At 37.0% G+C, this 27,685-nt stretch overlaps 1 protein-coding gene across 1 annotated transcript in view; it reads left to right on the top strand.

Moving 5' to 3' along the window:
- Positions 1–27,685, top strand: part of MMP16 (matrix metallopeptidase 16) — a 306,251-nt gene that overhangs the window by 224,102 nt on the left and 54,464 nt on the right. The window contains exons 5-6 of the mRNA XM_053558979.1: positions 6,684–6,845; positions 8,549–8,760. Of these exons, the coding sequence (XP_053414954.1) occupies positions 6,684–6,845; positions 8,549–8,760 (374 nt within the window). The remainder of the gene's footprint in view (positions 1–6,683; positions 6,846–8,548; positions 8,761–27,685) is intronic.

Genomic DNA, 27,685 nt, shown 5'->3' with positions numbered 1-27,685 from the left:
TTGTGGTATTTTGTTATGGCAGTATGAGCAAACTAAAACAGGTAGTATGTTTTAAAATATTAAGTTCAACATTCATTCTGTGGTAAAAGACATACCAACCATTGTTACAGACTGCTAGGAACAGCTCTGATGCAGCAGCTGTATTTTTTGAAGGTGGCTTGTGGTAACCCTTTTCACCTGGGATGCACAGTCTGAAACCTTGAGAAGATATTTTAGGGCAAAAGTGGAGAAATACGTTTTTCTCACCACACTAAGTTCTGGTCATGGGCCTGGGCTTTTTGGGAGCTTAAATAAGTTTTAGTTTATTACTATGTATCTTTGGTCAAGTCCCATTATCTATGCAAGTCTTAGTCTGCATAATAGTGATAACAAAACCTGTAGTGAGGAATACATAAACTAACCTATGTGAAGTACCTAGCACTCTACTCGCCATGTATTAAGTGTTTTGGTCACTTTGATAATACTTTGTAAAATCTACAGTAGAACCTCTATAGTTTACCACCTCCCTGCATTGACCACCTCCATGGGTTGACTTAATTTTCATAGAGCAGACATGCACTACGGGTACATAACAGTACAGTAGGCCTTGTTCCTTATGTTGACCACCTCTGTATATTGACTAGTTTGTTACAGTCCCTTGGGTGAGCTCTTAAAAAGGTTCTACTGTACATCAAGAGTTGGACCATGTGTGTAATCAAATTAGGTTTACTTTCAAATAAACAGAAAATTTATCTGACATGCATGTAAAATCTTCTGACAATTGTAATTGCATTGCATTGCATTTGCCCAGCAATGGTAAGGAACAAATAAATGACTAGAGTGAGAAACTATTTTCAAAGTCAAACTATGTCTGACTCAGTTGGGGAAAAAATGTCTAGAAGAAAAACAAGAAGATCATTCTGGAGCTTGAGGCATTCAGGAACAGCTAAACCTAGGTGTACTGTTGAGGGCAAGGATATTGGGTAGGGAGGAGGCAAAGGGAGGGCACCAAGCCTATGAGGGACTGAAGGCTTCATGAAAGAACAACAGTGTCAGAAAGAGATATGTGAAAACCCGCCTCAAATCAGCGTCTCTCTTGCAAATATGTGACCTAACTCTTGCTGGACCTGGGCCTCAGAATGTAAATATCAACTCTGCCTTGTATGGGCTACCTGACTGAGCAAGTTCCATACCCTCTGAGAGCTTTATGTGTAAAGGAGAGGATAATAAATTAATTGACAAGTTCAGTGACATTTGTCACTCATAATAGAAGCTCAAGAAATAGTATTTCTTTTCTGTTCTTTTCTCAGACCTGTCTACCAGAGTCTCTGGCTCTCTGGCAGGAACAAATCTTCCTGACCACCAGGAGGGTGGTGCTGTTTTCAGTGATGCTCAAGGAGACTAGTGTCATAGGTGCAAGCAAGGTGTCACGTTTTACCAATTTGAGAAAATGCTTGAGGCAGGGAAACAGATGATATTTCCACCTCTAGAAATTTCCATTCACATACTTTTGCTTCAGATGTGGATTATGCCAAATATTTCAGTTTATGTAGAGGTGGTTGGATTGGACAATATTTCAGTTCTGTTTCATCTCAGGATTACCGTACAACACTCAGGTGCTTCAGGGGAGCTTTCTTTCTACTCAGTTGTTTTTAGTTTTTCTTCGCTTTCTCCTAATTGTTACCAAATGGAGACAAGTTAAGGTGGTAAAATATATTGCTGCATAAAAGATTACCCCAAAACTTACCAGCTTAAGAAAACAAACATTTATTATCTCACATAGTTCTGAGGGTCAGAAATCCAGGAACAGCTTAGTTCTGGTCGTTCTGGCTGGGGGGATCTCCTGGGTTTTGCTGTTGGCTGGGCTGCCATCATCTGGAGGAGTTGGAGAATCCACTTTGAACACGCTACTAGTAGGAAGCCACATTTGTCACCACATGGGCCTCTCCATAGGGCTCTCTGTATAGCATAGCAGCTGATTTATACAGAGCAATTAATGAGAGAAAAAGAAGAATGAAAGTGGGGAGGTGGGCAGAGAGAAGGTGGGAGTGATGGATGTATTTTATGGCCTAACTTTGGAAGTTAAGTACCACCACTTATAAAATGTTGTGCTATAGCAACCTGATAAAACTTTGCTACAATGTAGTGTGAAGGCCAGGAGGTGAGGACCACTGGGGTCATCTTGGAGGTTGCCTCACACATATTTCTGTGGCTTCTCAGGTAGAGAAAGCAGCTGTATGCACAGTCGGAGAGGGCTGAGGAGTAGGAAGATCCATGCCATACTATCCATCAACTAAGCACTGGAGAAATTTCTGCTAATCAAATATTTGGTGCTGATTTCTGAATTTTCATTCTAGACATGGATTTCAACATTTAAATTCCGATATTTAAACATTTAACATTGTAAAGATGATCAGATTTGTCCTGTGAGACATTTTACCTTCAGGTAAATATTAAAGTTGTCAGGGCAATTATAATGTGTTATGTGTTATAATCCATTTAAAACTGCCAAAGATGCCCAGATGTAGAGAAACTAAATTTACTGGGGATTTAGGGAAGGCTTCCTGGAGGAGGTGACTTTGAGTTTTGTTTTAAAGGTTTAATAAGTTTTTGTGATGAAGAATCAAACTAGAAGATATATATTATAAAAAAGTGCTGAGTTTCAGGAAATTTCGGAAGACACCCTACAAATGATACCAATTTATAAAGCTCAAACAACCAGGAAAACTATATGGAAAATCTGCATTTCGAAAAAAGACAAAAATCTAAGGAAGTCAATGAAAAATTCAGAATTCAATTAATGATTACTGTGACTATACCTGATTAGATTCACCTATCATTCACAACCAGCATTCTGCCGAGAGAAACATGTATTGTCAGGTGGCCAAAACAAGGGGACCGAGTCAGACCCAAATCTGTCTTCCAGAACTGGGGTGGGACAAGTTTTACTGTCATAGAGTAATGAGGAGTGATCTCACTGGATCTTTTAATGCAGTGATTCCAGGAGGCTCGCCCATGTGGTGTTTGCTTCTCAATTCAGTCTCCACTCCTCATCCTAGCAGTCCCCCCAGGATTGCACACTTTGTTCAACTGAGCTTGCTCAACAGAGAATTTGTAACTTGGGGGTCTATGACAACTGAAAAACGACTCCCAATTTTGTTGCATAAAAAGTTAAACAGGATTGGTCTGATATAGTTACATTATCTCTGGAGGGAGTGGAGGAGCCAAAGTTCTGAGGTAAGAAAAAAATCAGATAGATTCAATGATGCTGAGGATATCTTAAAATTTGATTAATATTTGAGTAGGTTTTTAGGATTATAAATGTAAAATTACAAAAATTTTTATGTCTGAAATACTAAATAATCATTTTTTAACCTTTAGGATATGCCAGCAGAGGGAACAGCATTTAAAAAGCAGAAAGAGGGACGGAGGGAGGCGGGTGGGGCCTTTGTGTGTGTCACACTTTATGGGGGCAAGACATGATTGCAAGAGGGACTTTACCTAACAATTGCAATCAGTGTAACCTGGCTTATTGTACCCTCTATGAATCCCCAACAATAAAAAAAAAAAAAAAATGCATGGAAGGGTGAAAGAGCTTAGACTAAAATACAGACATAATTACAACAGGAAAATGTTACATAATTCATTGTCTTTCCTAATCTATGGTTCAGTATTCTGAAATTGTATTGGAGTATACCAAGGAAAGGAGATTAGAGACCCAATTGAAAGAAACAAATTCAAAACTGAAAATCTTATGAAAGAAGCAAGTTACTATTTCTGTATTATAAGCCAAGAGGCTGATTTCTCCCTTGTTGCCCACATGGTGATAAAATCAAGGCATATTACAATTGAGAATCTGTAATAATGTGGATTAATGACAAGTTACAGGAGCAGTTATTATTTTCATCATTAGTAAATAGAGGTCTGATGAATTTTAATTGTCTAAAACTCTTCATGTGCCAACAACTTTTGTTCCTAGTTGAATTCAAATCACAGAGTGATGCTTTATTTACAACTTACCCTTTTAAACTGTTGTGAACTGCAAGTAAGGTTTAATTACATTATTGCCAATCATCTGAAGAATGGTAATTACTTGGAGCCCTTGTCCAGTCTTTCTGATTAAAAGTGCTGTGGAATACTCAAAAGGTCGTAAGTTCATATCCCCATCCTCTTAATTTTCTTCTAAAGCCTGACTTTATTCCTTAGGCAAGGAGTGACACCACCATTGAAAACAGTGCTTAGGAAAAAATTGGAAGATCTGAAAAGAACAGACACATGGGTCATTATGAAAGTTTTGAGATACACTAACGTCAAGAAAGATAAAATCCACACAGACAGAAACAAATGAAGGCCTCCCTCCCAGCAACATCTATAAGCCAAGCACATTCACACATGTACGGGTGAATCTGAAAGGACGCTGCCAACTGTGTTTCTTGGAAGTGAAATCATGGCCCATAACACAATCTATCTCAAAACTTTTGTAGTGTCCTACTAACCTGAAAAGCTTTGGCTGTTAAGACCTGTTTGCTACTAGATCTGTGTTACTGTCTTTTTCTATTTCTTTTACTAGCCAAAAAGGAAAACAAGAAATTTGAGACTAAGATACTATTTTCTTGTGAGCGATTTGAAGTAATTTTAATAATTCAGCTAGGCTACAAGCCTGGTTGAAAGCAAAATTTATCTGCCTAAGAGTGAGAGCGTTAGCTCTTCATGTTTGTCTAGAAACAGATTGTAGGGGCCGTTTTTGCTCGTTAAGGGAATCTGATACACAAGGAGGAAGGGGGCAAAGGTTGCATTTTTTTTTTCTTTTTGAAAAACAAAAACAAGACATGACGCCTGTAAGTCCACATTGGAACTTTCTGACCAAAAAATTGAATCATTTTTGCCAATAGAAGGCCAAGAGGACCTAAAGTGATTTTCTGAATCAGCACTGTCTTCTTGCCAAACTCAGTTGTGACTGGCTATTTGTGGTAAATGGGAACGCCAGCTCTTATGTCTCTTGCTTTTGGTTTAATGGCTTTGATTTTCATTGCTCTTTTTTCTATTTGATAGATTTTTGTTTTGCCATTAGGTCTGCTCTTGGAGAAGATTTTCTTTTGCTTGTAGCCCAGGGATAGCACAATCCAGCTCAGTTTTACTCATCCTTTTTGGGTATGGAGTAGTGATAAGCCTCATCAATGCGTATCAGATTTGTATCTTAGCAAAGGTTTGTCTAATATGAAATCACAGCAGTGATCCCTTCCGAGTTGAGTTAGATGTTCTATATCTAAAAATGACTGAAGCTTCTTTTCTTTTATTTCTTTCTCTCGCCTGTATCCCCTGAGACACAGCCCTAAATTACATACCTGCAAAAGCTGGCATAGTTCCCCTGTGTCTTCATGAATAATTTTCTCTTTCCTTCTGTTTTTCCCCCCTTCTCCTCCCATGAATATAATATGCTCCCTTAGTGATACCCATTAACCATGTTCCATTAAGTTTTCACATGGACAGGGCCCGAAAAGTATTGTTCCAATGGCTCGTTTTTGATTTGCTGACGCCATCCACAGAAGCAGCCTGGTGACATCATGCATTCCTCTAGGACTCACTATTCCAAGGAGAAAGAAATTTAGTTGTTCACCTGGCTTTGGGTTTACAAATATTCCTCCCAAAAGAATTATCTTATTACATTATAAAAATGGTTGGAAAGGAGTTCTTTTTTTTTTCTTTTTTTTAAGTGATACGTATTGAAATTATGTGTATTACTAGCAGGTTGTCCATGTGAATTCTAAACTTTATGTTTAATCATGTTAAACTTTTCACTTAGAAACATGACTCATAGAAATATAACAGCCCCAACCATTTGATGTTCATATGGTCAAACAACTAAATTTTTAGAATTAACAAACCTAGATGTAGGACCACCCATTTTCTTCAGAGTGAGCATAGTTATGATAATACAGGAGTGGACAACCTGTAGAGGTCATAAGTAGGGGTGTGATTGCCCAGAGCCACATCAGATATCCCTGGAGAGTTTTTACCAAATGGACTTGACCATGCAGCTTTACCACAGGTGGGGATTTTCAGTAAGAAACAGCAGTTTTAAGGTAAATATTTGGATTAATTAGAATTGGCAGTTATAGAGCTAGGACTAGCATTCCAGCTAGTATGACTATTAGCTGATGGCTTTTATTTTATACTGCAGTATTCCCATGATCTCAGATAACAAGAAATTAAAGCCATAATCTAAGAGTCATAGTATCTTGAGTTCACATCAAAGCTCTGCTCTTCCCAACAAGACTTGTGCCTTAATTCTGTGTGAAACTAAGGATGAAGTTCCCTGTTTTTTACTGAGTTATTATTATATTAAATATGAAGCTCATAAAAGTGAGATATTATATATTGTCTGCTTTATAATCAGGAGGGATTTTTACAGCAGTCATATCCATTTCTGATGAAGAGACTTTTCTTTAACTTTTACTTTTTGTTCTTCCCTTCTAGTTACTAATCTTCTGATTTAATCATCACCACCTCCTCCCCTACTTCTTTTTAAAAGAAGGAAACTGAACTTAGCCAGTAGGAAAGTCAATGATAAAATCATACTGACAGTTGAAGTAAAGAGACCCTATTGTTTTTCTTGAGTGAAATTTTGATAATGCCAAATTGTCCTCTTCAACTCTGTATTGGGATGTTGGTTACAATAACTTCTTTTCTTCTCATTCTCATAGGAAATGACTTATTTCTTGTAGCAGTTCACGAACTGGGACATGCTCTGGGATTGGAGCATTCCAATGATCCCACAGCCATCATGGCTCCATTTTACCAGTACATGGAAACAGACAACTTCAAACTACCTAATGATGACCTGCAAGGCATCCAGAAGATATATGGTAGGTTACCACTGTTGGTCCTCATCCTGCAGTGAGGTCCTGGATTCCTGCCGTGCTTTCTTCTTTAAGATCGATGCTCTAAGTATAAGAAAAGAGATAAAAACTGAAGAACATAAAGTGCTGAGACTTTATTACAAACTGATAGACTGAAATTTGATCATTGTATTAGATAGTTCCTAGATAAAGCAAATATGAACATCCAGAAAATACCTTCATGTGATAGATATCACAAATTGACCCCAAAGTCCTGTAATTACTTACTACCTTGGAGTGAAAGTTAACAAGTGGTTAAATGTATTAACACAATGCCAAATAAATTTCTTGTATAGTAATAGCATTTTTATTTATGGAGTTTGGTCAATTAATGCAAATTAAGAGAAAAAAGGACAGACTATTAGGCATATTTGCCCATAATGCTAACTCCCTCAATGCAATGATTGACCTTTGTAAAGACATTTATTTCACAAATAATTGCTAAGAACTTGACATTTATAATTTACATGTAGCAAATATGCTTTACTAAATTAATGAAGTTAAGCTTTTATTTTTACAATGCAAAGACAAATATGTGCTATCTCTATGTTAATGTCTAGTATCTAGAAGATGCCATTTGCATTTTTAAACAGCATAGCTCAAGTTCACTAATTTGTTTTGCATTCATTAGGTTTTCGATTTCAATATCTCAATGGTAAGTGTTCTCACAGGTTTAAAATTTAGATTTGAAAAAAGGTCAACGTTTGTGTTTCTCTTTATTTTTTTTTTAGGATATCGAAAGGAAAAAAAATGACTCAAACTCAAAGCTAAATGTCTCTTATGTTGAATTGAGCTATGCTAGATCTAAATATGTCTCCTCAGAAATTTCTCATAAGTGGCTAAGAGAGAGAAGTCTCTTTCTCATGACCTCTTGAATTAGTAGTCTAGACTCAAGCTCTGCAAAGGAATATTCTTCCCATACCTAAAAATTAAGTGTTAACAGCTTTGTATTTCTTTTTAGAAACATAAATCCCTTGAGAAATGATGCTTAACATCTGTACCAAATTACATGTGTAAACTTTGGCTTGATTTAGAAGCCTCTTTCAAGAAATACTCTTCACATTAATATTTTACTAGTGGTGTTTTAATCAATAGGTATTTTAAATTCAGTATTTAAATGCAACATTCTTCTAGCAATTTGTCAAAATGTTTCATTAGAAGAAAAGAGTGAAAGTCAGCAAAAGGTTATATGGTTGGAGACATAGGGTAGAATAAACTGATCAGTTACTATTTCTTTTGAAAATACTTACATAGAATCATAGTCTATCAAAATCCAGTATTAAATAGGTGAAGCTTATATGCATGGCTCCAACATTCATTTCCATTTATTTATTATTTATACACCACCTACTTCCAAAAAAAGATTTGAAAGCAGCTTTCACAAAAAAAGACAGTGGCAAAACTATAAAAAAAAAATCATTAAAAATTAATAAAGAAAGCCTAGTTACTCAGATATAGGCTCTAGCATGATAAGGACAGTTTCAGACAGACTTGGGAATGGTTCGTTTGGTAAGATGGTTTGTTTTTTTCAGAAAATATACAAACTAACAGACCTCTTAGCTCACTCAGTCTGTGCCTTTTGCTGATAAGTGATTGTTTTGCTGATAAGTATATTTTCCAGCACTATTCCAGTTTTAAGTGAGCCAAGCACTATTCTCATATTTTCAAAGGTCCACCTGACAAGATCCCTCCACCTACGAGACCTCTACCGACAGTGCCCCCACACCGCTCTATTCCTCCAGCTGACCCAAGGAAGCATGACAGGCCAAAACCTCCTCGGCCTCCCACGGGCAGACCCTCCTATCCTGGAGCAAAACCCAACATCTGTGATGGGAACTTTAACACTCTAGCTATTCTTCGCCGTGAGATGTTTGTTTTCAAGGTAGGAGGCTGTGATTTTTTTTTTTCTTTTAACGGTAGATCAAGTGTCTAGTGTCACTTTACAAAACAAGTTTTCATTCATTCCAACACTGCCTTCTCAGCCCTCTCACAGTTAGAAGGTTCAAAAAAGGCATTTTGAAAAAATAAATGCACAAACGGGCTTAAATATCTAGCAGAAGATTGCTGTAAGGGTCTATTTTGGGAATGCATTTATGTCAGCAGAAGCTCAAATGCCTAGCAATGTGAGGGTAAAAAAATCCTGCATGTTATGAAGAGATAAAATAGCATAATTTAAATCATGAATAGGAACTAATAGGGCTGATTTGCTTGGGAGCTTAGCCACTTCCAGGCACACTGCAGCTATCGTATCTTTGGTTTACACATCCTTATAATTTTATTCGACAGTTACAGCATTGTTTTTTAGGAGGAATATTGGTCATTTTCTTTGGGGTGTACTGGTAACCATTTGACTAAAGTCTCTCCGTGACCATCATTTTGACTTTACATTTGCACAATGTTGTTTGGATGTTGTTAGGCAGTTGCAGCTACCTAATTTGTGTTACTGTTTACAAAGGTTGAAAGCTAAAGCAATTTTTCCTTTGTTAAATGTCCTTCTTAATGTTACTGGGTTCTCACACAGTAACACTAATAAACCATGTACCAAAAGCAAATTATATAATGTTAAAAGGTGAATATAGTGTAACATTAAACATTGATTTACTCCCCCAATATTTGTAAACCAGTATTAAAGAATAATGAAGAATATATTTGTCTGCTAGTACTAGAGTATCAAAATAGCCACATTTTACAAATATCTTTCACTTAAAAATAAAATAATGTGGGCTCATTTTTGGTAGATGCAAATCAATAAATAATGAAATATTGTTCTACTTATTCAGAATTTCCTGCTTACTAGAGTCTATACTTTGAAAATATAGATTTATATAATTTTAATAGACCAAGTATTCTATTTATTTTATTGAAAAATAAGATCTGGATTTGATATAATATGCTTAACACTTGCTTTCCAGGAAAAATCGATGTGTTTCTTCACATATGTGAATAGATTTTTGAATTCTTTAAATTCCCTGCAATATTTCATTAGATATCACCCTTAAGTTCAAGTACATTAGTAAATTTAGATTCAAGAATAAAGGAAAATTTACTTAAATATATATATGCATAAATACATATGCATATATATATATATCATTACTCATTGTGGCTAACCACATAGCTACCATGAAAATGAAATCCAGTTATTTGCTTATTCCACAAGACAACAGATGAAAACTGAAGGATTTTGTTTAACTGTTTTGACTGAATTTCAATATTGTAGCTTTATACCTTGGTATAATAGTGATATCACTAAAGCACCAACTTTATCTGAGAATGTGATGTGAAAGTGACCCTAGATATATTCTTTTCATGATTTCTGTCTATCTAAATAGATTGCTGATTTCAGAGGAGACAAGTATCTTCAAGCTAGTGATCAGTTTTACCAGCCTCTTTGCTCTGTACATTGTAGGAGCTCAGTAAGTATTGTTAACTGACAAAATGAGGTCCTGTGATCACTAGTTCCTAGAATCAGAAACGAATAAAAAGTGTGTAAATTAAACTCAAGTAGAATGCAGTAGCCACTATTTTTCAATATTAAAACTAGTGTATAAAAAATATAAATATGACTTGTTCCTCAACCTCTCAGGTTATCTTGATTTTCTTAATCAAAACTTATGACAGAACAGAGTTCATGCCTGAGTTTAGTTTTGTTCAGTAGTTACTAAGAAATTACTAAGAATGACTGCTCTCATTTTGAGAATAATTTCTGTTGAAATGAACATCTTCCAATAGGCATTGCGTTCTTCTTAATTTCCACTTGTCCAACATATATTGTGTCATAAAATTTCACCATTTTCATATTTATCTCATCTCAGGCACTGAGAATGTGTAACTAGAAGCCAGCATCCCTGTCATTATGGAAGTTATATTTCAGGAATGAAGACAAACATGAACATAAATACTTCTAAGATACAAGAGTAGAAGTTGTGACATTGCAACAAAGTACGGAAGTCTAATCAAACAAGAGATTTTACTGAGATGGGGCTTGTAATGAATTTTGAAAGAAATTTTCTAGATGCATTAAAGAAATGAGTAATGTAGTAAAGAAGTTTGTATGGAGAGAGAGAAGATAGACATGATATCATCCAATGCAAAGTGAGAAATCGTATAATTCAGATATACACAATTGGACAGATGTAAAGAGAGCTTGATTGAGTGATGCTTGCTCTTAGATAACAGCAGGCATAGATTGGAAGTATGCTATAATTTAATTAATCAATATTACAGCTTTATACATTGGTATAGATAAGAAAACTGAAGAGTTGGAAAAGTTGAGTTAGTCCAAGTTAAAACACTTGCAAGTAGCAGTGAATAGTTGAATAGAGATCTGCTTGATTCCAGAATCCCTGTTTTTCCCATTAAAGTTGGCTGCTTTGTTTCCTGAAAGAGATGGGAAAAGTTTCAAAAGGAAGATAGATCTTAAGCTTTATTTTGAAAAAGTAAATAAATTCAAGAAACATTTGTTGATCTCCTGTGCATCACGTATTCCTTTAGGTACTGACTAGGTAGCAGTTAATGAAATGGGCTAGATCCTGAATTCTTGCACCTTACATTCTAGTTTTCAGAGGGTACGGGTGGGTGAGAAAGCTTCAGACGGAGGGTCCAGAGGTGGATGTTGTGGAAGGATAGGAGAATGTATGCACATGACAAGAGCTTAAAACTGATTAATTTCTTCTGGCCTCCTAATTCTCCATCAGTATCTCCTCAGTCTAGACCAGTGGTTCTCAACCTGTGGGTCACGACCCCTTTGTAACAATGAAAATACATCCTGCATATCAAATATTTACATTACGATTCATAACAGTAGCAAAATTACAGGTATGAAGTAACAACAAAAGTAGTTTTATGGTAGGGGGTCACCACAACATGAGAAACTGTATTAAAGAGTCGTGGCATTAGGAGACATTAGGAAGTTTGAGAACCACTGGTTTAGACTATCTTCGCCTCTAAATTATCGTTATTGCCCAATCCCTGGTCTTCCTGCCTCTTATGTTTTTCTTCAGTATTCACATTATAATTGTTTCTAAACATTTTTGCTACTTACTGACTCTCTCTTCAAGTATGTAAAGTGTTGTACATTGTTTGAGCTCACTCTTAACTAATGTAAACTGATTCTACTTTTCTTTATTACATACTCTATATACAAGACAGGAGCCTCTTCATTCCTCAACCCTAACCCACCCAACCCTCATTTTCCTCTTATTTTTGTCTGGGGCTTTTTTGCAAGTCTTTCTTTATCCAAACCTTCCTTTTCAGAGCATCTTCCAGATGACACATTCTCTCTGACTGCTTCTTCAGTTTAAAAGATTTCTAGTAATTTTTATATTTATTCTCTATAGTCAACAAGCATAATATTAGTTTCTGTGTTCTCTAATTAGTTCTTATTGGAATGTTTTTCTCACTAGATTTTTACGTCTCCAGAGCAGAAATTGGTTTATTTGATGAGCTTAATAGTGCTCAGCGCTAATGACTAGGGATGTCCATAGAATTACTACCTAATAAAACTATAACTAGCAGGTTTATACAATAGTAATCAACCCAGTAAAATTCCTAAAAACATTTCATTCTTTTAAATTCTCATGTCTTGCCAAAAGATTTCAATGAGTATTTATTATTTACTAAAATTCTATGATGTATGGTTTTTAAGCAAAAAAAAAAAAAAGAAAACCTAGATAAAAGCAAAAGATAGTATAATCAGGAAAGAAGGCATTCTTTATACTGCAATAAAGTTTCACCATAATTCATTGTGGTAGCAGCTTCCTCTTAGAAGATCTGATTTACATTGAGCTTTCCAGGCATCCATTTATTTAAAGCACACTCACCTGGATCTGTGTTTCTGTGGGCGGTGGGGGATATATATACACGTGTGTGTGTGTGTGTGTGTGTGTGTGTGTGTGTTTATCTTCTGTCCTTATGCATGAGAAATTTAAGATGTGCAGCTTCATAATCGTTGGGGAATGTAAACCACCTAAAGCAAAGAAATGAAAATCAAAACAAAATGCCAAGGCACAAAGAAACAAGATAACAATAGCAAAAGAAGCTTGTCCTTACTTTAGAGAAGGTGATTTTAAGACTATTCTCTGAAAAATGTAAACGGTTGTAACTAAACTGACAATAGCGAGATCTTATTGTTCAAATGAATACCCACAAAGTATCTTTGGACTATAGGATATATTTTATTTTGTGGTGTGAAAGAAAGTAGAAGGCAGAATTAGCCAAAGTTGTCCAGAATATATTTCAGTAGGTACTATGTATGAAAAAAATGCATATAATGGTAACACTATTCTTTTGAAGCCAGGACTAGTAAGAAAGCTATATCCAGAAACTGGAGTTCTTTTAGTGCAAAAAAGTAGGGGGGATTACATTTGACTCCTGACCAGTTCTTCATATCAAGAGGAATGAGCAAAGGCCTATGCCTTAAGCTAGAAACATTATTGTGAAGAGGCAAAACTCTTGTGAAAGCTTTCAAAGAAGGGTGGCAAGTGTCTTCCCACTTACTCTAGGAGAGCAAGGCTTGTGGCTCTGAATAAGGAAAGCATTTCATCATATACCATAAAAATCAAGTCAGAATGGTTACCATTTTGTTCCCTTTTCTTTATCAAATTCTTCTGTTAATTTCTCATATAACTGTCTATTCTTAGACATGGCCATCTTCATTTATGACCACCTATTTAATCCTACTGAAGAACCACAGTTACAAGTAAGTACAGGATGTGGCACAATTTCATTTGGCAAGATGGTGGTTTTATTTCATAAAAGAAGTAGTTTTATACAAAAGCAAAGAGATGGAGTGTCAGGGCCCAAGACTGGCTAGGTCTCTGCCCGGCTTAACTAGGTTCTGGACGTGGACCGCTGTTACCTTGCTCAGGTCTATTAGATGCCTGAGGGCTATCTACTTTAGCTGGAGAGAGAGAGAGTCTTAGAGAGAGTAAAGCAGTCTTCTTAGAATAGATAGATCTTAGTCTTTAGTAGAGCTTGGTAATGTTCAGCAGAGACACCGTGCTGGCGTTCTGCAGGCAGAAGAGGAGACAGAGTCAGAGTAAGCCGGTCCATGATAGAATATGCATGCTCCCGACTGCCTTCTCCTCCAGCCTAATATAAGGCTGATCTCGTGCCTCTCAACACCACAGGTGCAGAGACTGCCAATTCACCACTGCTCTCATCTTACGAGCTTTCATGCTTGTTTGGAGAGCTGAATCCCTCTCCATGCCCTTTCCACCAAGGTGTTCCATTATAGAGCTATACAGGTATTTCTTAGAACTCTCACTCCTCCTAGCCATAGGCTACATGGGCTGCTACAATGGAGAAAGAAGAGATAAAGTTGAGATGGTTATTGAAAGAAATAATTTAGAGGTATATGATTTTGCCCTCAATTTATGTCCCTAGTATTGATTTCTGACTAAACCCTTTACAGTTAGTCAATGTTGAATCTCTTGTCTATTCTGTTCAGTCTTCTTATCTCTTGGCATTTAATATCAATTTATTTTTTATTCTATTCTAAATGTCTATCCATGGACCAAGAGTTATTCCTGCTAAATGTCTACCCTGGGATCAAGAATTATTCCTTTCATTGATTTTATTTTTTTTTTAATTTTTCTCTCATGCTATGTATTCCTCTGATTCAACTCCTGGCCATGTGGAGCCATGCCTTTCTCACATCACTCCTATGATTACATCATGTCTCACACATAGAATATTTGTTCATATTTTCAAGGGTATATTGGGAACTTTTTAATATGTGTGACATGGAAATTTTGGAATTAAAAGGAGTTCAAAATAAGGCCCCCCCTTAAAATACTTAAATTCGATTAGAGAATGGGCAGTATATAAGTTATTCCTTTCAGCTGAAGCCCACAGAGCAAAAGAGTAATAGCTTTTTAATATATGAGAGAATACTGAGTTGAACATGGCAAAAATGAAATAGTAGAAACAACCCTAGGGTCCCAGTGGTGACTTCTCAACAAGTAGTGTGGTCAGGGATAAGAAGAGTACTCAAAAGGTCAGAATCACCAGGCTGACTGTTTTTATTTTGCCAGCTTTGAAGGTTCTAAAGATAGAGACCTGCAGGTGTAGAGAGATGCCATCCATGACTAAGAACTTGAGTTCTACCTATGTAAGTTTGCACTTGAACTCTCCACACATTGGCCAAACCTTCCTTCACAAACCTACTCCTTCTGCTTCGCTGGCCCTAATTTTAAGTAATGTGGGGTCCATTATCCATTTATTTATGAAAAAAAAATCTTGAAATCATCCCTATGACCTTTCCTGCATATCCCATTGCAATTCACAGACAAATCCTGTTGGATTCTATCTTCAAAGGTCTCGCAAATCAGTGTGAAAAGTAAACGAACCAGAGTGGGATCAGTGAGAAACGATGAAATAAAATAGATGAAATAAAACATGAAAAACAAAGACAAGAAAGACAGAAATGGAATTGAGAGACAAAGTTGGGATCGGGAGGACGGGGATATTTTTCTCTATCACCAGCACCTAAGTGCCCAAACAGCTTTATTTTCAAGGAGGCAGTACAAAGTTGTTTTTCCAGGAAATAAGACACATTTTCAACCTGATTATGAGAAGAGAAATAGGCACAAATTCCCAGGTAAACATAATCTATTATTAGTGTGTGACCTCTAAAATATGAGCAATGCTACACATCTACAAGATTAGCTGGAAAATTACGTGACTGCTTTGAAATGCAGCTGTGAAGTTAAAAGCTAAAGTTTTAAGGAAAACATGTTTTCTTTTGCTGGGTTAATTGTTGAAGCTTAGAGAATATATGTTGTTATCTGCTGAGTAGGGTCAGTAGAGGGGTGTTCGTCCCGTGGACGTTCTCCCAAGCTGCAGGGGCCCTGCCACCCCACAGCTCTCTCGCTACACAAACCAATTGAAGAAACTGGTCACTTCTTTCTCTGTCCACTTCTGATATCCCAACCCAGGTGCCATCACATCTCACTTTTATTATTATGATATTTTACAAATATTCTGCTTCCCTCTTTCCAGTCCATTGTCAATACTGAATACAGGATGACACTACAAAAACATGCATCAGGTTGAACTGCTGAAAACTCTTCAATATCTGAGCCACCTACAAGGCTACATGCAAAGGCCATTTTCCCCTACCTGTCTGATGTTACTTTGTCTTATTTTGCTCAATTTTACTTCCTCAGTTTCATCCCCACTTCTCTCTGGTATTTGTGGAACTTTTTAGGCACTCCTGGTGGCTTTGTAGGTCTTTCCGTGTCAAATACCAAATATTCACTTATCTTCCAGATTTGTTGCTGTATGTAAAGTAGCAGAAAGCTGATCTCAAACGCTGTTCTTGTCCAGACTGTTGCTGTACAGGTCTACATAAGTCTACATAAATGAAACGGAACAAAAAATATACTTTGTAGAGTTTCAAAAAAAGTTCATTGTGGGTATATACATTATGGCATTTTGCAACTGCAAATAATGAGATGATTTTTCTTTTGTACTTAGAAGAATTCTTTCCCACTCTCAACTCAGTGGTCTGACTCATTCCTGTTGCATAGCTCTTTGTTTACATTTGCCTAGGATAATCCTGAAATTCTTAGACATTTAGCAACAGACTTAAGGGTTAAGGGAGGGCATGAGGCGGGATCTCACTTAATGTACACATTGTGAGGGTGTGTGACAGGCCACCAGGGTGAGGGACTCTTTTACAAATGGAATTTTACCCTGGAAGCGAGAACAATGTAAACGAAAAATTAGTACCCTCTTACTAATTGGAATAAAAAACAAATTAAAGAAAAAAGAGTTAGATCTCACTTGTTATAGACTCCAAACAAGGACTCTTTTTCAAAGCTGAATTGCACGGTGCCCTGAACAAAGTAGGCAAATGATTGTTAAATATTCTCTGAATTTACTTTCCTCATCTGTATGATGGCTAATAAATTGCATCATAGGTGTATTATAAGTTCAGGAAATGAGACCTGATACGTAGCAAGACAGACACAGCATTTTTAAGTACTCATCATATTAATTGAGTCTAATTCCAATGATATCTAAAGATTTTTTGTAAATAATATTTAGCTGAATAAAAATTATAGAAAATGGCTTTAATCCCCATGATGAAAAGAAAAGGAATTGAATAATGTATTGTTATTGTTCATATCATATTAGTTTATCTGATGAAATGATGGGAAGTATTTTGTAGGTGGAAAATCCAAAAGGTATTTCACAAACAAAAAAAAATACTTAGAGAAACCACACAGCACAGGATAATCTAAAATGACCCTGAGTCACAGCATAATTCTCTACTGCCAGGAAGTGACACCTGATAATTGAGTATTGTAATTGAGTTCAGATTCACATAGGAGCAAAAACACATGCCAAGACACAGTAAGTAGAGGAATGAATAAAACTTCCTTGTAGTATAAAATCAGTCATTCAAAAATTATAGTAAGTATTTCAGAAAGCAATTGGAATTGCTTTTTAACATAAATATTCATTTGTTTTCAAAATATTTATATTCAATTATAGTTCAAGATTTCTCCTTGAACCTTTAAATTTTTTATTTAACATTTCCTGACTGCTTAGCTATCGGGGCAAATATTATTCAGTAGGAGAGTATTCACAGTCACTTGAGTTTTCGATTTCCTTCGCAGATTCTTTGTTTTGGCATGACTTTAATTATTTTGAGCATATATTTGGTTATCTCTTTTGGATTCAAAAATTATTTTTAATAGTATAAAATAGAACATTTGATATATACTTTATGCCACATATTTTGGAAATTCAGACATATTTTATCATATACATTTTATTTTGAAATAAATTAAGGATATGGACAGAGCAATTCTATATATATGTATGTGAAAAAGGTTTTCTGAAATTATATCACTTAGGGTTCAACTTGAAAACACTTTTACTCCATCTCAATATTAATCTGCCTGCTATGTATTTATTAATAATACAAATATTTTCAGTGAAAAAGTATGATTTCTGTCTCATATTTTAAATGTTTTATTTTATCACTTTTATTATTATTTATATCAAAATATCAGGAAGGTACAAATGTTTCTGTTACATGATGTCTTCTCTGACGTTTAAGTTGGGCCTTTTAGTGTGCTTATCATGAGTGTAATGTCCATTGTACCCAATAGTTAAGTTTTTGCCCCCGACCCTTCCTACACTCCCTGCTTTTTGGTTTCCTTCACAGACAGGGCTGTGTGATGAGACAGCCTGTTTTTTTCACATTGCTGGAGTTTGTCTGCTGGTGCCTTGTCATCTGGAGCCACTTCTCTGTTCAAAAGAGATAGCAGACATGGTACACTTGCTCTTCTCTGCTGAGACCTCTGTTGCTCAGTGAAGACAGGGATGGGTTCCTGCCGGGTGTGCTTGGATCCTGCTCTGGAAACCGGACCAGAAAGGAGAGAGGCGGATGCACTGTGGGCCTTTACAGCTGTTGCACTCCTTTATCTTTCTTTGTTCTCTGTGTCTGTCTCACCTGGCCACTGTGGAAGGGCTGGCCCCAGGCGCTAGGCACTTACATGAGGTAGAGCTGGCCAACAGGACAGGATATGTGGGAGGAAGGCAGAGTACACTGAGCATAGTGCACACAATTGCAGGTCTCAGCCAAGTGCGTGAACTGGGCAAGGTCCACACAGGGTGCACAGGGCATAGTGGTCTTGCAAGCTCATGGGGCGTGGAGTGGAGCAGCCTCAGGTGCAAAGCGGGACATCAGGTCACAGGTCATTCATGGGTGGAACTGGACCCCCGACAGACTGGACCCACTGGGCAGGGTACCTACTCAGAATGTAGTAGGTCCGTGGTTGTGGCACTCATGTGCAAGGTTCAGAGCAGTTGTGGGCAGGGGCACCTGTGGGCCAGGGCACACAGGCAGGGGCCTGTGGTGCCCAGCGTGCCTCTGCAGTATGGTGTGGTTCTGTGGTATGCAGACCATCCTATCTGCACCTGCTATGGCTTTTGACCCACTTGAAACCTCTCAGGCAGTAGCAGTGGTAGCAGCAGTCCAGCTGCCCTGGCAGGGAGCAGTGAGCACCAGCAGCCAGAGGCACGTGCTCTAACTGGATCAGAGTGCCAGTCCCTTAGTATCTGCTCCACCCAGTGCTCCTCACCTGGCACCAGAGAAGATGGGGTGAGGTGCACTGGCCACAAGGTGCACACAAGTGTGAGATTCACTGCTCCCTCCATGTAGAGCAGGGCAAGGCAGAGGCTGCAGTTACAGAGCTGAGCCCCGACAGTCCGAGGTTGGGATGTTACAGTGGTGCCAGCTGCAGATTGTCCCTTCCCTCCAGAACAGTGCCACTGCTCAGCCTCCAGCCAGCTCTATCCATCCAGAGGCCTTCTTCAGTGGAGGGGCCCTGCCACCACTCCAGTTTGATGTCTTCGTGGAAACGTGGAGTCTGAGATTTATCTTCTTTTGCATGAGCACCTCCCCTAATGACCAGTCCTGCCGAGCAGCTTGGCCCTTTCTCACATCTTCACTTCACTCCCACCTCCTCTCTGTGGATTCTCATCTGTCTTATCTTTTCACCGTTCTCATTCCTCTACATGAGAGCAGTGCTGTGCAGGCTGCTTCTGGTTTCCCATCTTGCTATTTTCTCCCTACTTTATCTTTATATATTGAGATTTTTATATAGAAAGTGTTCATATTTACAATTCATGGTTCAGAATACATATTAATTCAAGATAAATAAGCAAAGTTTAGTTTCAAGATTTGCACCACATATAAAAAGTAGTTTTTATTTTAAACATTTAAAAACATTTTCTGATTTTTTTCTTCTTATTTGACATTTGTATGTGTTCTACCTTTGACCTCTTGTACTTACTGAAAGCAAAAGTTAGACTTTATTCTTTCTATTCCCTTTTTTAATTTTCAGTTAACTATGCTGTGATTATCATTGTGCTTTGTGGTTTATGTGAACTTATTTAAACATTCAGCCAGGTATTTAAAATCTCTTAGAAGTATTTATTTATTTTATCTTTCAAAAGAGGGTTTTACAGGTTTAATCTTTAAAATGAAATAGGTGTGAATGCCATAATTATTTGCAAATTATGTGATAGTCCCCCCGAAAAGTCCCACGAAGATCAACAGCTTAAAAAAATTAAAGTTATTAGCAGGGTTAAGAAAGATGCCCTAAATCATAGAAAAACATTAAAATATAAGTCTATAGTCACTTTATAATTGAAAAATAATTTTCTTCATATAGTCTTAAAATCCTGTTGTTGTTGTTGCTGAGATAGAATCTCATTCTGTTGCTGAGGCTAGAGTGCTATGGTAGTGTCCACCTAGCTCACAGCAATCTCAAGCTCCTGGGGCTCAAGTATTCCTTCTACTTCATCTTCTTAAGTAGCTGGGACTGCAGGTGCCAAGTGCAATGCCTGGCTAATTTTTCTATTTTTTCAGTAGAGACAGGCATTCAATAAATATTTAGGCAATTGGGTATTTTCAGCTCCATTATAATGTTAAAATCTTACACGGAGTATGTCATTGACTAAATATCATTGTGCACTGACTATACAACTCAGTGGAAGAGCAGCAATCATTCAAGAGGTTAATTGTGAAGAACATAGGAAACAATGAGACATTATACATGTTTGTGTATGTCATGAATTTCATTATTTAAAATACTAACTTGTAAAGGCATAGGAAAGATAGACAAATCTTTTAGTGATGGAATTGTGATTTTTTAAATGTGTACTATTATAATAATGTTGTATATATGTTTAGTATCCCAAAATATAGTGGTGTAAAAGAAGCTCAATAACTGAAGATTGTGATATATTAAGTGATGGTGAAGCCATATCATTTTCAAAAAATAGAAGTAAGTAAAAGCTACTAAAATATTCATTGAAATTTTTCTTTTAACTGTGATTAACTTGTCTTAGACAGAATTACAGGGACGTGTTTCAATAATATAATTTAGCCTGGCTTACAAAGATATCCACAAGTGTGTGCCCACTCTGCATTAGTCTACAGTAGGAATAATGGCCTTTTGTAAATCTAGATAACCACTTAATTGTGTTTAGGTACAGTGTTGCCATTTTTTTAGGCACCATGGTGAAAATTCCTTCTAATTATTATGGGAATATTTTAAAATCTTGCAAAGTGACAAGAGATTTGGCAATTAATCCAGAGCGCTGTTAAATCATGCACAGTGTGGGCTATCATATGACAAAGTTTGTCAGCTCAGCACACACTGAGTCATGCAAGGCTGTTAGCACAGAGCATGGTACATAATAGATGCTCAAGACCCTCCAGCCACTGAAGTTAGTGTTATCTACTTGATGATGGTGTTGTTTTTATACTACTACTACTACTACTACTGTTTTTGTGCAAAGCGCTGTATTTGACCTTAATGTGATTACAAAGGGGTCTGTGCCAATATCCTTCGCTCTCAAGAAGTTTATGACTACTGTAATCTTTTATTCATTCTTTTTGTTAAGAAAGTTTAGTTGGCTACCAAGTCATAGCTAGACTTTGGGAATAAAATAATGACCAGGTATGCCTTGTTCTTTCCCCCATGGAGATCATAGTACAGCAGAGGAGTAACCAGTAGCTAGATCATCACAGTGTGTTGTTGAATTCTCTAATAGCCAAATGCTTTAAGTGCTACGGGAGCACATGGGAAGCCTACTGGGAAAGAGTTCTTGCTGAAGATACGTGATCTGCATGTGTGGATGGAAAGTTAGCCCGGACTGGAGGTGAGAAGGGGTATGGTACAGTGGGAAGCTTTCCACTGTCAGGTACTATAGAAATCAAGACATGGAAATTGAGAAATGAAGCTGGAAAGTCAAAAGCAGGACTGTTTTCCATGGATAAGGGATCTCACATACCATGTCAAGAACTTGAAACTTTATTCCACTGGCTAGGGTAATTGACCAACAGAATAAACTAGGAGTGATGAGTTGGGGGCCAAATATAGGGACCTGAGCTAATGAGAAGTGTTGAGAAAAGAATTGATTCTGGGAAGTGGAACTGGTAAGACCAAACAGAGTCCCATTCCTAAAAGGTAACATCGAGGATAACTAAAGTAAAATGGGAGCTTTGGGAATGGGACAAAAGAGCAACTCTAAGAATTGTAACACTACTAATAGGGAACTAGACCCGGAAATGCAGGGGACCAAAACTATTTTAAAAAAATAAAAAATAGGATTCATCCTCAAATGTCACAGGGACCTGAAATTGTGAAGAGAATCAGAGATGGCCAGACAACAAGGAGGTGTCCTACCTGGAATTGGATGGGAAATACCAGAATATTGAGACTTCTGTAAAGAAAAGTTACATTGTTTTTGCAATCTCTTTATAAGTACTATTCACTGAAACTTAATTCAGAAGAATGGTGGCATCATATTCTTAATCTGTATAGTCAAAAGAAAAGAAGCATTTTTCTGGAGAAGTCAGTGTGGCTGTAGTTAACCTGGAGCTCTTTGCCCCTCACTTACAGCGATTGCTGAGTCTCTGCATGAATGGGGCTGCAGTGTGGACTTCTGAAGTGCTGTTATTTGTAGCAGTTACTGGACAGATCATTAGGCAAACAAAGACAATTTATAGCCTTGCACTGAAGCCCAGAGGAGCTGATGGGCTGATGTAAGAGCTGGCCGTTCATATGCCACTGACACATAAGCCTCCCAGTTCATAAACCTGAAATCCCTTGGAACAGAGACAACATTTCCTAAGTAACTGAATTTCCAGTTTTTATAAGAAGGATAAATGCTGAAGTTGTTGATTCCTGAAACTTTTTCACAAAATACTATAAATTTATTAAAATTTCTGTTTATATATATATATACCAGGGTACCAAAAAAAAAGGGTACACATTTTTAGAGATCTTGTTGAAAGTAATATTGATTGTTCCCCCAAAGTATACAAATTGCAGGTAAAATGGCTGGACATAACATGTCTAGGCAAACTTGACCAGTAAGTACTTTCAATATATTTCAAAAGTTATATTTTTTTGAAAAAAAAAATAGATAACATTTAGATAACATAAATGGATAACATCACTTAAATGTGATAACATCTCTTAAAATGTAGTGCCTGTGGCTCAAGGAGTAGGGTGCTGGCCCCATATGCCAGAGGTGGTGGGTTCAAACCCAAGCCCTGGCCAAAAATTGGGAAAAAAAAAAAAAGTGAATAGATAACATCTATTAAATAGATAACATTGCTGAAAATGTGAATTTGTTTTTTGGACCCTCTGTGTGTATGTGTGTGTACATTTGTGTTTATCTCAATCTGGTTTCCCTGTTGCTCACATAAACAAAAGATCAAGAGGAGGCTTAAAAATAAATTATATGATTAGAGATATAAAGGCTTGAAAAAATCATATAATTTACTAAGTATATATGTAAGGACAATTTCCCAACCTCGTATTGGGTTATATGCATGTTGTTTTGTTTTATTATTCTTGAGTAAATATATGATGTGAAAATTAGTATATGGAGTAGTATATGGAGTAAAATATATTTACTGATAGAGTCATAGTCAATTTATTTATTCATGAATCAGCTCATTGAGTCTCTGCATGAATGCAGCTTGAGTATTGAGCACTTGTTGTATTGAGCACTTGTATTTAAGAAAATATACTAGCCATGATAAAAGCAAAAAAGCCTAAACTCGGGACACTAGCATGACCAGGACTCCATAGCTGAACCTGAATTATTTTCATCTATATAATTAGGATCTTTATAACTAACTTAACACCACTGCCCTAAAGAGCTTATGGTCCAGTGGGGTAAATAGACATTCATCAACAAATCAGAAAAAGGCAAGTGAAATTATAGCTGTATTAAATGCAAAGGAAAGAAGACATGTGATGTAATAAGAGCATATAAATTGTTTTATGTATTTATTTATTTTAATTTCAGGGTTAATATAAGGGTACTTGCGATTGGGTTATATTGTTTGCATTTGTAAGGTGAAGTTCAAACTGTAGTTGAATCCTTCACCCAGGAAATGTCCCATGTATCTATACTTTGTACCCATTAGGTGAGAATTTATCGGACTTTCTCTCCTTCACCCCCCTTCGTAAATTTAATTTTTTTTTCCTCTCATGTGGGCCTGTAATTGTTAATGTACTAGTTTCCATTTAGTACTGAGTACATGGGATGCTTGATTTTCCATTCTTGAGATATTTTACTTAGGAAAATGTTCTCCAAATCTTTCCAGATAAATACAAAATAGGCAAAGTCTCCACCTCTTTATGACTGAATTCCATGATATACGTATACCACAGTTTATTAATCCATTCATGGATTGATGGCACGTGGGCTGTTTGCACATCTTTGTCATTGTTATTGTCGTTAAAATCAAGGGAGGCTTGGGTGGTGCTTGTGGCTCAGTGGGTAGGGTGCCAGCCCCATATACTGAGGGTGGTGGGTTTGAACCCGGCCCCAACAAAACAGCAATAAAAAAATAGCCAGGTGTTGTGGCGGGCACCTGTAGCCCCAGCTACTCAGGAGGCTGAGGCAGGAGAATCACCTAAGCCCAGGAGTTGGAGGTTGCTGTGAGCTGTGACGCTACAGCATTCTACCAAGGGCAAAAGAGTGAGACATTGTCTCTAAAAAACAAACAAAAACAACAACAACAACAAAAATCAACGGAGCTTTTCTGAGCAAGAGCTGCTTGGACTAACAATGAACTACTTCTGTTTTGAATTTTTTTATGAGAAAAAAACATGTTATGAAAAGAAATCTGGGCTAAAAAGCAGGAAGCATAGCTTTTAGTGTCAGGATATTTTTTACCTAGGTGAGAATTTCAATTTTAGACCTATAAACTTGTCATACAACATAGGGTAAATAATGATACTGTGCTGCCCATCTCACAATGAGGCAGAGTATGTGAGAGCATTTGAATGTTTCACAATGGCTGAATCAGTGTGAAATACTGTCATCATTGGCATGAATTTTTGGACACTTTTTATTAAATGTACAAAACCAAGCTGTCAGTTTTATAGTCTTAAATTTCATTAAATCAGTATATGTTGTATTAGACATTTTAGCTGTCTTAAAATTTAGAATTTTCTGGTGAGTTAAGTTGAAAAATAATAGTTATCAGAAGAGATATGACGCCTAAAATTATGACAATTTTTTTTTTTTTTTGCAGTTTTTGGCAGGGGCTGGGTTTGAACCCACTACCTCCGGCATATGGGGTTGGTGCCCTATCCCTTTGAGCCACACGCACCGCCCAAAATTATGACAAATTTTAATCAAAGCTGAGAAGTAAAATTTTAATAAAAATTTTAAAATATTGCTCATTTGCTCACTCTCTTTGGCTTTCTTTTAGACAGTTCTGTTTTTCATAGTGAAAAACATTGTTTCTTATATTCTTTTTAGAGCATGTACATAGGGTTTGAATATTATGAATTTTTCGTAAGTTAGATTTTATAAAAATAATTTTTGTGACTATATCACTTCTTTTAGCTTATCACTTTCTAAAGAAAAATAATTGATGAAACAATATAGAAAAATTTATTTTGCTATAGCTATGGTGGTTTAGGTAAAGAATTCATTATAAAATTTAAGTATACTTTTCTTTATTTACTTACATGCTTTTTCAATTTTTTGTGGTTTTATTGTAAATTTATAAAATTAATTTTATAATATTATGCTTGAATTTGCTTTTGCAAATATCAGACCAGAGTGAGGTCTTATTGATTCTGAGCATTGAATTCACTTTCTACTTTGCTTTTCCCCTCTAAAAAGTCAATGAGCATTGAACATTTCCAATGGCATGTTTGATTTCAGTTATTCTTTTAATCTGTAATAACATTCTTTACTCTTGAAGTAAATACTTGCTGTATTGTAAAGAATTGGCCTGTCTCAAAATGAGGTCTGGCCTTTGCCCTCAGGTTTGTGGAGATGACGTATGTCAGACCGAGTAGGAGTGTTTGTTTAGGAGAGGGCAGGTCACACTGCTTCTTAGCATGGGGATGACCATACCTGATACTCCTACAACGAGGACTGTCCACTCCAGAAATAGCAACCATATGATTTAGGGTGGATCTCTTGGTGTAGGTTGACCTAGACACAGAGTTCATCATGCGGGAAATCAGTCAATCATGCCTAAGTAATGAATACCCACTAAAAACTCCAGACGCCACAATGCAGATTGCCGCGCCCGGCATTGCTGCCGAAGCGAGGCGGCGCTGACCGCGTTTAGAGCGTCGGTAAGGAGGCTTGTGCTCCACGGAGCTTCGCCCCCAGCGACCCCTGCACAAACGGCATCAGAAACGGTGCTCTACGTGCCAAGTCACCCGCAGGAGCTTGAATGACCGTGGCAGTCTTTAAAATTTATCACTTTGTTTTTCTTTAGCATAGGTCTGTGTGTTCTGATACTAATCACAATGTGCTTTCTCAGGGCTAGACCCATTGCACTGCAGGATAAGATAAGGCACGAGCTTGCTAGACTCAATACCGCCTATAAGTCAGGCACTAAGACGTTTAAGTAATAAATACCTTCACAGTAAATACCAATGATTTCAGACAATGTATAGATGTTTTATTAAAAGAAGAATCATTTATAACTAGAATAGACAATGATCATATACAAATCAAAATAGTACAATCACGCAAAGGCAGGGAAAGCAGGATAAACAGAGAAGTAAGAAATTATGCCAGCCTTCCCTTTGCCTTGAGCAGTTAGCAAAAAAATGCAAACCTTGTTATCTCTGGAAAGAGGAAGAAGCAAACAACTTCACAACCATGCTGAGACCAGCTCTTTTATAGTGAGTTAAACTTTGTACTGTTTAGTCTGGACATGCTTTTGACTGTTATCAACAAAAGGCAGAGCAATTGAATTGTTGTTGAAAATGTCTCGAACAATCAGAGCTTACCTAAACATGAGAAACTGCAAACATAAAGGAAAAATCTGTACATCTAAGTAAATGATTGTAACTCTCCCACTAACTCAAAATAACTCTTGTGTATGACGCCCCCTGCCTGTAAGAAAAAGTGTATAAATACTTGCATACTTTCACAGTAAAGTTACAGCTGCATACTCCAACCCGTAGTGTGTCAGACTGTCATTCCTGCGCCGACCTCTCAACCTTCCTCGCTCCTTCTCCCTGCTCTCCCTCGGACTGAAGCCCACCAACTGGGTGGTCTGTGGCAGCAGATGAGTATTCCTGGTTGGGAGCACCCACAGATATTGTCAAGCATCGCCAGAACAGTAATGCCCCCTCAGGGCAATGAAGCTTCTCAGACTCAGTCCAATAAAACTCTTTCACTAGCTGACATTTTGTTTGTATTCTTTCCCTGTAATAAGACATGAGTATAACAATTTTGGGTGGGTCCTTTGAGTCTTTCCAGCAAATTATCAAATCTGAGAGTGGTTTGGGAGTCCCCTGGACTTGCAGTTGGTGACAGAGTGACGGTGATCTTATGTGAACTCTACCTGTTAACTTTGTAGTTGAAACTTAACTCTTTGCAGGTAATGTCAAAAATCTTGGAAAGACTTGTCACTCTGGTAAAGGCCAGTGCTCTTTACGTCACGGTTTGGCTAACTTTAAATAGTTGCCATTATCTAAATCCTCAAAATTTCTTCAACTCAGTGACAGTTTCACATTCTTCGGGTGAAAACTTAAACTTAAACTTAAACTTAAACTTAAACTTAAAACTTAAATTTAAATTTTATGTTTTTAACATATTATCTTTTTTGTTGTTGTTGCTTATAATGTCTTCTTTAAATCATTTTGTAATTAGTTAGCAAACTGATTTATGAACTGCCTTGAAATCGAGTCTAATTTGCAAGTTAGAGGAGTGGGTTGTAAGTGGGGTAGTCAGGGGTGGTCTCATGTCCAAGTCCCAATCATTTTTTCTTT

This window comes from Nycticebus coucang, chromosome 13, assembly GCF_027406575.1.
Source record: "Nycticebus coucang isolate mNycCou1 chromosome 13, mNycCou1.pri, whole genome shotgun sequence".
Classification (NCBI taxonomy): domain Eukaryota; kingdom Metazoa; phylum Chordata; class Mammalia; order Primates; family Lorisidae; genus Nycticebus; species Nycticebus coucang.
This window is presented reverse-complemented; position numbering and strand designations above follow the sequence as displayed.